This window comes from Pseudophryne corroboree, chromosome 3 (genome assembly GCF_028390025.1).
Source record: "Pseudophryne corroboree isolate aPseCor3 chromosome 3, aPseCor3.hap2, whole genome shotgun sequence".
In the NCBI taxonomy this organism is placed as follows: domain Eukaryota; kingdom Metazoa; phylum Chordata; class Amphibia; order Anura; family Myobatrachidae; genus Pseudophryne; species Pseudophryne corroboree.
In genome coordinates, this window is record NC_086446.1 from 335,003,698 (window position 1) to 335,016,074 (window position 12,377).

Here is a 12,377-nt window from a genome sequence, read left to right on the forward strand (position 1 = left end):
AACGAAAGGGCTGCGGTTGAAAAGTCGGTGCCTTTTTCTGTTGGGGAGTGACTTGAGGTAGAAAGGTGGATTTCCCGGGTGTAGCCGTGGCCACCAAATCTGATAGACCGACTCCAAATAACTCCTCCCCTTTATACGGCAAAACTTCCATATGTCGTTTTGAATCCGCATCGCCTGTCCACTGTCGCGTCCATAAAGCTCTTCTGGCCGAAATGGACATAGCACTTACCCGTGATGCCAGTGTGCAGATATCCCTCTGTGCATCACGCATATAAAGAAATGCATCCTTTATTTGTTCTAACGACAGTAAAATATTGTCCCTGTCCAGGGTATCAATATTTTCAATCAGGGACTCTGACCAAACTACCCCAGCACTGCACATCCAGGCAGTCGCTATAGCTGGTCGTAGTATAACACCTGCATGTGTGTATATACTTTTTTGGATATTTTCCATCCTCCTATCTGATGGATCTTTAAGTGCGGCCGTCTCAGGAGAGGGTAACGCCACTTGTTTAGATAAGCGTGTTAGCGCCTTGTCCACCCTAGGAGGTGTTTCCCAGCGCTCCCTAACCTCTGGCGGGAAAGGGTATAATGCCAATAATTTCTTTGAAATTATCAGCTTTTTATCAGGGGCAACCCACGCTTCATTACACACGTCATTTAATTCTTCTGATTCAGGAAAAACTATAGGTAGTTTTTTCACACCCCACATAATACCCTGTTTAGTGGTACCTGTAGTATCAGCTAAATGTAACGCCTCCTTCATTGCCAAAATCATATAACGTGTGGCCCTACTGGAAAATACGGTTGATTCGTCACCGTCACCACTGGAGTCAGTGCCTGTGTCTGGGTCTGTGTCGACCGACTGAGGCAAAGGGCGTTTCACAGCCCCTGACGGTGTTTGAGTCGCCTGGACAGGCACTAATTGATTGTCCGGCCGTCTCATGTCGTCAAACGACTGCTTTAGCGTGTTGACACTATCCCGTAGTTCCATAAATAAAGGCATCCATTCTGGTGTCGACTCCCTAGGGGGTGACATCCTCATATTTGGCAATTGCTCCGCCTCCACACCAATATCGTCCTCATACATGTCGACACACACGTACCGACACACAGCAGACACACAGGGAATGCTCCTAACGAAGACAGGACCCACTAGCCCTTTGGGGAGACAGAGGGAGAGTTTGCCAGCACACACCAAAAGCGCTATATATAACAGGGATAGCCTTATAATAAGTGCTCCCTTATAGCTGCTTTATATATATCAAAATATCGCCATAAATTTGCCCCCCCTCTCTGTTTTACCCTGTTTCTGTAGTGCAGTGCAGGGGAGAGACCTGGGAGCCGTCCTGACCAGCGGAGCTGTGAGAGGAAATGGCGCCGTGTGCTGAGGAGATAGGCCCCGCCCCTTTTCCGGCGGGCTCGTCTCCCGCTATTTAGTGAATCCAGGCAGGAGTTAAATATCTCCATATAGCCTCTGGGGGCTATATGTGAGGTATTTTTAGCCTTTATATAGGTTACATTTGCCTCCCAGGGCGCCCCCCCCCAGCGCCCTGCACCCTCAGTGACTGCGTGTGAAGTGTGCTGAGAGGAAAATGGCGCACAGCTGCAGTGCTGTGCGCTACCTTTAGAAGACTGCAGGAGTCTTCAGCCGCCGATTCTGGACCTCTTCTGACTTCAGCATCTGCAAGGGGGCCGGCGGCGCGGCTCCGGTGACCATCCAGGCTGTACCTGTGATCGTCCCTCTGGAGCTGATGTCCAGTAGCCAAGAAGCCAATCCATCCTGCAAGCAGGTGAGTTCACTTCTTCTCCCCTCAGTCCCTCGTTGCAGTGATCCTGTTGCCAGCAGGACTCACTGTAAAATAAAAAACCTAAGCTAAACTTTTTCTAAGCAGCTCTTTAGGAGAGCCACCTAGATTGCACCCTTCTCGGCCGGGCACAAAAATCTAACTGGAGTCTGGAGGAGGGTCATAGGGGGAGGAGCCAGTGCACACCACCTGATCTGGAAAAGCTTTACTTTTTGTGCCCTGTCTCCTGCGGAGCCGCTATTCCCCATGGTCCTTTCAGGAACCCCAGCATCCACTAGGACGATAGAGAAAAATTATTTGTGGACCATCCTTTGTAATGGATATACAGCTATCAGCCATAACATTAAAACCACCTGCCTAATATTGTGTAGGCCCCGTCCGCCAATACAGCTATGACACATTGAGACATGGGGGGTAATTCAGATCTGATCACTGGGCTGCCTTTTTTGCTGCCCTGCCATCAAATAATTGCCGCCTACAGCGGGAGGGGGAAAGTGCTAGTGTGCGATCGCTTCTTTTGCAGAGCTACACAAAAATCAATTTGTGCAGTCTCTGCGCAGCCCAGGACTTACTCTTCGTGTGCGATGGAATCCTGCTGATCGGGGCCAGAGCTGACGTCAGACAACCTACCTGAGAGCGCCTGATTCCGCCTGCGTTTTTCCGGACACTCCGCCCGTGTGTTTGGATTTTTCACACCATGCCTGTTGCATTGCGGTGCATACGCATGCGCAGTTCAGATCTGTTCGCCCGCTATACGAAAACACACAGCAGCGATCAGATCTGAATTACCCCCATGGTCTCCACAGGACCTCTGAAGGTGATTTGTGGTATCTGGCACAAAGAAGTTAGCAGCAGATCCTTTAAGTTGCGAGGTGGGTCCTCCATGGCTTGGACTTGTTTTTCCAATACATCCCACAGATGTTCACTCGGATTGAGATCTGATGAATTTGGTGGCAAAGGCAACCCTTTGAACAGTTTCTCATGTTCTTCAAACCATTCTGAACAATTTTTGCAGCATGGCAGGGCGCATTATCCTGCTGAAAGAGACCACTGTCATCAGGGAATACTGTTATCATGTAGCAATGTTTAGGTAGGTGGTACATGTTAAGGTAACATTCATATGAATGCCTGGTCCAAAGGTTTCCAAGCAGAACTTGCCCAGAACATCAATCTGCCTCTGCCAGATTGTCTTCTTCCAATAGTGCATCCTGGTGCCATCTCTTCCCCAGTTAAATGACACACATGTACCCGGCTGTCGACATTATATAAAACATGATTCATCAAACCAGACCTTCTTCTTCTTCTGTTGCTCCATGGTCCAGTTCTGATGCTCACTTGCCCATTGTAGGCAGTTTCGTGGTAGACAAGGGTCAACATGGGCACTCTGACTGGTCTGCGTCTACGCAGCCCCATACTCAGAAAGCTGCTATGCACTGTGTGTTTTGACACCTTTCTATCATAGCCAGAAATCATTTGTTTTTAGCAATTTGTGTTACAGTAGCTATTATGTGGGATAGGAATAGACAGGTTAGCCTTCACTTTCTAGGCACATCAATGAGCCTAGGGCACCATGACCCTGCCATCGATTCACAGGTTGTCCTTCCTTGGACCACTTTTCCTAGGTACTAATTGCTAGTTACTGGGTAGACCCCACAAGACCTGCCGTTTTGGAGTTGCTCTGACCCAGTAGTCTATCACAATTTGGGCCATGCCAAAGTAACTCAGATCCTTACGTTTGCTCATTTATCCTGCTTCCAACACATCAACTGCAAGAACTGAGTGTTCACTTGCTGCCTAATATATCCTACCCCTTGACAAGAGTATTATAAGGTGATAAATAATGTTATTCACTTCACATGTCAGTGGTTTTAATTATGACTTAAAAGTGTATAGTATATATAAAGGAACTAGCTGTTCTACCCGTTCTTCACACGGAGTTTCCGATTTCCACGTTTGTACATATAAATGATTGTTAAAAATGTGGTAAATCTACAAAGATGCAAATTTGAGACGTCTTAATGTAAGTAAATATTAATCCATGGTTCTTGGCGTTACCCGAGAAACACCCATAGCAAATACAGTAAAAAGTGACAGGACCATTTTTGTAGTTTATTAAATTCTTCACACTGGAGGTGCAATCCAAATTTTGATCCGATTTTCCATTTGGGCGTTACCGATGCGTGGCTTGCATTGCATAAACGATAATGACGTCATTAAGTCAACCCCCTTTTCATCCACTTAGGGGAGGTTTATTACAATTCTAATTATGTAGTTTTCCTATTTGCCGCCTGAAGAATACCTATGTTAAATTTCATCTTCCTATCATTTCAGGAAGAAAGAGAATTAGTGATGTGCCAGCCAGTCAGTGAGAGATATGGTAAAAAGTGACAGGACCATTTTTGTAGTTTATGAAATTCACACTAAATTTTGTGTCTGTGTTATCAGGATTACCGCTGCATGACAACCTCAAACATTATACAGGAGGGACCTTAAACAAACCATGCACCTGCCTTGTGTAAAACATGAAGTGAAACTCACTCATATACTATACTGGCACACTATATTTTAAGCACTTCCTCTTAGCAGGACACTATAAATAGAATTGTCAGAACAAGACACTGTAAATTTCATCTATATAACCAACTAATCAAAAACCTGTGAAAATGACAGACACCAGGGCCGGATCATAAGGTGGTGGGTGGTGGTGGTGGTGAGGGGGGTGTCGCTACTCACACATGAGCAGCCTGGATTCTGGAACTCCTGCTGCTAGGAGCTGGGACTCTGTCATGCTGAGCAGGTGTGTGTGTTCTGCCAGCGCACCGTAGAGGTGAGGAGCAGTGTTAGCCATAATATCCCTTCCAGATACAGGACATGGTAGTGGGCATTGCCCTTCTCTTAATACAACCAACACTAAAATCACAAACAAAAAACCTACATAAATTGCACCTACTAAAACTGACTGTAGCTCTCTTTTCAATCCACATCTTTACAGCTCTCCTATGCTTCTGTATCCTTGCACCAATTCAGTATACATTTATTGTCCTCTATCATGGATTAAAACTGGCACACACCTGCTATTATGGGATAGCAAACAGGCAGTCAGAGTTGCCTGCACTCTGCGCATAAGAGAATAACATCCTAAAATCACTATTACTTCTTTCAGCTACTGCATGCTAGTTTGGGAAAGAGAGAGAGGTGAGTGATGAATGCTCTATGAGCAGAGGTAGAGACTATCAGCGCTATCAGGCCTCCCTATTCTCACACAGCAGTTATATCTTCCATTAGGACACGGTCATGGTCTGCATAGGTCAGACTATATGGGGAGCGAGCTGTCAGTCTCCCTCTGCTCACACAGGTGGTGCTGCTAATAGTGCTATTAGTACTGTCTGCTCACATAGCAGTCCCCACAAACCACTTGGTCACACTGTCTAGGGTGGTTTTGTGGGGATACTAATACATCACAACAACAACAACAAAAATTGGTCAAAGATCAGATCACTTTTGCTAGCACCATTACAGACTCTAGGTAATTCTGAAAAAGATTAAACAAAAAAAAAAAGGTACAAATAATCAGATGGAAATCAAACATTCACAGAGAAATGATCTTACGGTTTGTTTCCTTAGACGGATGATGTCAGACACGGATCCCCCTCCACAATATTCCATAACAATCCAGAGGTCAGTATTCTTAAAGTAGCTGCCATAATACTTCACAACATGTGGGCTGCAATGGAGAAGATGTGGATATTATAGTAAACAAATCACATAGTTTTATGTATTCTTAGACTGTTCCTGTCTTTGATGCTTATGAAGAATTTACTTTTTGACTAAAAAAAGGAAGGGCTGAAGATTTTTGCAAAGGGAGATGTATGTAAACAAGGCTAAACGAAAATCAAAAAGACAGAGAAGAGGCTTGTGTGAAGACAATGGATAGAGGAGAGGCTAGGGAGAACGATCAATGATAAATGCATGTGAAGGGTAAGATGAGAGGAGTATGTGAAAGCAAGAGAGTAGATGAGAGGCTCATGTGAAGGTAAGAAGGTAGATGAAAGGCTCTTGGGAAGACAAGAAGATGCATGAGAGGCTCGTGGGAAGACCAGCAGACAGCTGAGAGGCTAGGGAGTAGGGTAAATGATAAGTGTATGTGAACAGAGCTCATGTGAAGGCAAGAGGGTAGAGGAGAGACTGTGAAAGCAAGTGGGTAGATGAGAGGCTCATTTTTGTTATAACTCTTTTGCTTTTAAAAGGTATTTGTCCTTTTCAATTGGCTCACCACCAGGTGACCGCTGTGTTTTAGCATTCAATCTGTGCTTGGTTTGTGGATAATTTATGATGATGAGACAAATCAGTCAGATTAGCTAAATCTGTGTTAATTGCTATATTAGCACTCCCTCCAGGGCAGGCGAATGTGGTTCATTAGTGTTCTAGGCCTGGTTTGGAGAGGATGACTGTGGCCTAGCTCCATGTGGTTCTCACTCTATCCTGGCCAGTTATATTCCAGTGTACACATTATATCCTAGAGAGGGCCTGAGGTAATCCAGTGTTGGTTTCAATATCATTCAGGTAAATCGGTATAATCGGTATCTTCCTATAGTTTGCAGTTTTGTTCTGTTTTCAGTTTAACCCTGTGTACTCTGCCTGTCTATTCTCATCCTGGTATTGTATCTACTGCGATTCCCAGCAGAACATACAGTAAAGAGGGGTACACACTAGGCCAGGGCTGGCCAAACCAGTCCTCGAGATCTACTAACAGTTCACATTTTCCAGACCACCTAGCTGGGGCACAGGTGTAGTCATTACTAATTAAGATGTGCTGCATTCATTCCTAACTGACAATTCTACAGATCTCCAGGAGGCCTGGAAAACATGAACTGTTGGTAGATCTCGAGGACTGGTTTGGCCAGCCTTGCACTAGGTGATTTATTGATAAAACATAAACAATAACGACATTTATGTTGTTATTGTTTATTTTTAGCCTGAAATTGTCCAGTGTGTATGGGGGTGATATTGGTGAACAATAAACAATGCGCACTCCCGTATGTCGTTCAGCGTTCACAAATATTGAGTTGACCTGCAGCTCAACCCGTCAATGTCGGGCTCAGCTGCATGTTCGGGAAAGCCGGCAGTGACTTCACATTATCGATGAACAATAACATTCAGTGTGTACGCACTATAACGTTGAACACTATATCGTTCAATGATGTAGTCGTTCACCGCCGGCATTTAAAGATCAGGTAGTGCGTTCCTGCCTTAACTCCACAACATGCCTGCATTTACATGTGTGTTCTATTTTATATCCCTTCAGGTATCAGTATCTACTTAAGTCTGTGTTGGGGTTCGGTGCATACATGGTGACTTACCGGGTCATTCCGAGTTGATCGTAGCTGTGCTAAATTTAGCACAGCTACGATCTTCTTCCCCGACATGCGGGGGACACCCAGCAAAGGGCTAGCCCGCCCCGTATGTCAGTGCCAGCCCCCCTTTGCAGAAGTGCAAAGGCATCGCACAGCGGCAATGCCTTTGCACTTCAAGAGTAGCTCCCGGCCAGCGCAGCTTTAGCGTGCTGGCCAGGAGCTACTCAATGCTCCCCGGCCCGCAGCGGTTGCGTGCGACGTCACGCAGCCGCTGCGGCGCACCCCCCATTCGGTCCGGCCACGCCTGCGTTGGTCGGACCAAACCCACGAAACGGCGACCAAATGTCGCCATTCCGCCCCCTCCCACCCAACGATCGCCTCTGCCTGTCAATCAGGTAGAGGCGATCACATCCCTGCTACGGCCTTCGGCTGTCTGGCATGCGCCGGCGCATGCACAGCAGGGACCCGTTCGCTCTGCTGCGTTAAAATGCAGCGAGCAAACGGGTCAGAATGACCCCCTTAGAACAATGAGAAGGCAAGAGGATAGAGGAGAGTCGCGTGCAAAGCAAAGTGGATAGTGGAGAGGTTAAGAAGGATAAATTATCAAGTGCATGTGGAGGGTTAGTGGAGAGTGTCGTATGCAGGCAAGAAGGCAGAGGATAAATGATAAGTGTACATGAAGAGAGCATAGACGAGATACTCGTGCGAAAGCATGTGGACAGAAAAGACTGCATGAAGGCAAGCAGACAGATCAGAGGTCTGTGTGAAACAAGCAGATAGAGAAGAGTCTAATGTGAATTCAAGTGAATAGAGGAGGGCTCATGTGAAGGCAAGCGAATAGATGACACACTAGAGAATTCAAGTGAATAGATGAGAAGCTTGTGAGAAGGCAAGCAGATAGAGAGGAGGCTGGTGTGAGGGCAAGAGAATAAGCTAAGATGAAGGAGAAATGCAAAGGTTATGTTAAGGAAGCATAGATACGAGACTTGTGTGCGATGAGATGGCCAAAGATGAGGCACCTATGAAGTTAGGTGTACAGATGTATCCTCATACAGCTTGTCTCAATACGCCACACATCTCTGCTAGTGTTGGGTATCTTCTTTACCGAAAATATGTCTTAGTATCAAGGTGATGCGACTAGGACACACCAGGAGACTGTGCTGATTAATTTGAGATGCAACTCAAGTCTGTATATGAAGCACTACTGAACTCGGCATAGACAAAGCCAGGGCTGCTGCTTCGTAGCACTTCATAGATATACAAGTGTCGCAGATCAAATTAATCAGCACAGTCTGGACAGTGAGCTCTGAGAGTGGCAGCTTAGCTCAACTTTAGGACACATCTGTAGGTGTGTACCTTACAGAATGTGACGTGAAAATGATCGATGAGAAATTTGTATGAAAAAGATGTACATGTGGCTAATCTCAAATGAGGAAGATGGATGCGAGTCATTTAAGTGAAACATGCAAATGGAGGCAAGGCTGAAGTTATAAATGGATGGTACAGATAATACAATATTATTATTACACTTTATTTATAGGGCGCCATAAGTGTTTTTGCATACGGCAGACATTAGAACAATACAGGTTACATAGAATTTAACATTACAGTAACAGAAAAACTAAAACAGAGCACAGTTAACAATTACCAACACAATTCTCGGTACACACTACAGCCGAGATGAAAGGAAGCAAAGGAACAGTCTGCATACTACTAGGGGCAGGCAACCACTGGAAGAGATAAACTGTAATGAGCGAGAGGAGATGCAGGTATAGACATTCACTACGTAGGCTGAACAAGAGGGAAGAGGGCCCTGATCCAAGGAGCTCACAATCTAGGGGGTAGGGGAAAACAGACAGGTGACATGAGGTGCGAGCAAGCGAAAGGCGGCCTGATGGTATGAAGTAAGCGAGGCATAGATGGCCTAGTGGGTTGGGCAAGTGGCTTCAAAACTAGGTTATGCGGAAGGGTACGCTTTGATGTACAGGTGGGTTTTCAGTGCCCGTTTGAAGTTTTGCAAGGTCGGGGAGAGTCTAATAGAGCGAGGGAGCTCATTCCAGTGAAGGGGGGCAGCAAGGGAAAAATCTTGGATTTGTGCATGGGATGTACTGACCACGGTAGAGGAGAGGCGATGGTCATTGGTGACCTGAGTGGGCGGGAGGGAGTATGTAGGGAGATGAGGCAGGAGATGTAGGGAGCAGTGGAATTAGAGAGGTGAGGAGTTTGAAGAAGATTCTGTAGGGAGATGGGAGCCAGTGCAGATTTTGTTGAAGGGGAGTAGCAGATGTGGATCGGCGGGAGAGGAAAATGTCAAGCTGCGGAGTTGAGAACAGATCGGAGTGGAGCGAGATGGAAGCATGGGAGGCCAGTGAGGAGAATGTTGCAATAGTCGAGCCGTGAGATGACCAGTGAGTGCATAATAAGTTTAGTCGCACTCTGGGAGAGGAACAGCCTGACCCGAGCAATGTTGCGTTGCTGGAACGGACAGGATTGAGCCAGAGACTGAACGTGGGGGGTCAAGAGTGACGCCCAGGCCGCGGAGTTAGGGAACAGGGAGGATGGCGGTGTTGTCAACAGTGACAGAGATATTAGGGAGGGTGGAGACCCTGGATGGGGGAAAGATGATGATGATTTCGGTTTGGTCCATGTTGAGCTAACACTGCTTCTCACCTCTATGGGGGGAATTCAAGTGTTGTGCACACTGGCGGCCACTAGATAGCGAGGGACTAAGCAATTTAAGTGTTAGTCCATTCAGGTGCACACAGAGGCCGGCTCTGACATTACTATTACGTTGTTACATCATTTTGACAGACTGGTAAGTAGTTTTTTATATTTACAAAAGGAACTGACAAGTGACACACTAATTTCTCACAAAAGTGCAGTCAGAGAACAAATATAAGCTTTCAATTACAATGGTTAAATAATAATTTTTAATTTGATAATTTCTGTCTTTCATTTCTAGTCATTTGTGTATTGTGTTTGGAAGGAATTAGTATGTCTTACTGACAGACGAGATGACGGCTGTCAGTATACCGACAGCGGAATCCTGTCTGCCGGAATCCCGGCAGCGAGGCATCGAGTCCCCTTGCGGGCTCACTGCACTCGCCACGCTTCGGACTCGGTGGCTCACCACAGGTTGTATTCCCACTCAGTTGGGGGCGTGGACCCACCAACCGAGTAGGAATACCCGGCGGAGTTCAGGATTTCATCGAGCGGTATTTCACTGGCTGTCGGGATTCCAGCGTCAGTCTCCTATATGTTGGAATCTAGACAGCTGGTATTTTAACTGCATCCTGTTTGGAATACCTGTTTTCAACTGGCACTACAATACTATATCAGTGCCACAAATCCCATTAATAATCTATTTAAGATTCAAAATCAGTGGCAACAAAGTGATTGGAGAAGAATACATTTTCGAGACACTGAACAAGCTGCAAAGTCACTCACACTTATGCTATTATTACATTCCCCTGCTCTTCTTTCTCATACTTTACATGACCAGCAGTGTCAGTGAAAAGAATTGTTGGGGAAGAAGGTATGTCTATGATGTGTGTATTTTCCATACCACTTCTAAAGAGGTGGAGAGGAGTGCAGCAGCTGTTATCACTTACTAAAATTGTATCAAGTCCAAATCATCCAAAATATCATAGAACAGCCATTCCTCAAACCTGTATCAGCACCAGATCAAAGAGGAACAAGAGAGAGGCGAGTGCTCATATGGGCTAATTCAGCATGGATCGCATTTGTAAAGCTGCTCTCAGGCAACTTTGCAAATGCGATCCATACTAATGCAAATGCAGTAGGTGTTAAACACCTCCTTGTTACATTTGCGATCCCAGCACTGCGTGTCGCAGCCTGAGATCAACATTGCGACTGATGGTTGCGATGTTCCCAGCAGACTCCCAGCTGAGTAAGCTTCAGCTTATTCAGGCTGGCCATTGCAGGGGACCTTGCGAAGCCAAGAAATCTACGCTGAGACGCAGACCTTGGCCTCGCCACTCCCGGAAAATGGGAGGCAACCTGACCCCATTTCCATAAACGCCAGCCGTCTCTGCCCCCGCCCCGCCTCTAAATGCCTCTGACTGTAAATCAGACAGAGGCTGCTGGAAAAATCTGAGCGATCCATACTAATGCAAAGGCATTAGTATGCACATGTGCAGAACATGTCCAGTGCCTGTGCAGTTTCCCGATTATCAGGAAACTGCGCAGGGGATTGCATAAGCGACCCATACAAAATTAGACCAATAGTGTAGTATACACAGCGTCTTAACCCTTTAATAACTGCTGCATACATGAAAATAAGTGAAAATGGGTTTATCTGATAATAATTTCCAATCTTTCAACTCCAGGTATACAAAAAAGTTGGTCACTGGGAGTATAATCTGAAATGATCTCCAGCAGTGGCAATCTTACCTATGGGAGTGAGCCAGTTGCAGTCTATGACTGGCAGTGATGACTTCTAGTAGAAGTCTTACCTTCCAGTAAAGCCCAGTACAGGTAGTCCCATTGGGAGATTTTTCCTCCCTCAGGGACTGCAAGACTGGGCTGCGATCCCCTCAGAGAGATCAGTGCATGCACAGTCAAGTGGCTGCTTGACTGGGCATGTGGTAACCCTGGCTCCTATGGACTGCAGCAGATATAGTACATAGCTGCCGGGGTTTGCACATGTGCAGTCCAGCCTACGCTTGACCGCACATATGCAGTTCCAGGACTTGGCTAGCAGCGGCTCACTCCTCTCCTGGGACCCGGCCAGTGGCACGGTCATCTCCCGGGATCTGGCCAACGGCAGCCCCCCTCCTACTCAAAGGCAGGAGCCGCTACTGATATCCAGAAACCTATATTGTTGTAAGAATCCCTGCATCAAGAATGGATATAAAGTCCCAGAAAAAGTCCATAAAATTAAGGTAAGTGTTCGCATACAAACACTTTGGGAGATCACATAAAATGTTTCATTTAGCCACACTTCATCAGGTCACCCATATGGAGTCTCCTGACTACAGCTGATCTAACCACTCCATCTTGCCAGCATAATCAGAATTGAACATTGTACTGTGAAAAGTGACTTGTGGTTCTTAATCGAAATTCAAAGAAATCAGGTTTGAGATGAAGCAAAGGGAATTGAATGCAAACACTATGGTTGACACACCAAAGATGGCAGGAAATTCAGGATAGGCATGTATTGGTGTTTCATATGAGCGTATATAAAAAATAAAAA

At 46.0% G+C, this 12,377-nt stretch overlaps 1 protein-coding gene across 1 annotated transcript in view; it reads right to left on the bottom strand.

Annotated features, from left to right (window-relative positions):
- Window positions 1-12,377, bottom strand: part of STK4 (serine/threonine kinase 4) — a 145,129-nt gene that overhangs the window by 83,457 nt on the left and 49,295 nt on the right. The window contains exon 4 of the mRNA XM_063959581.1: window positions 5,418-5,532. Coding sequence (XP_063815651.1) covers window positions 5,418-5,532 — 115 coding nt within the window. The remainder of the gene's footprint in view (window positions 1-5,417; window positions 5,533-12,377) is intronic.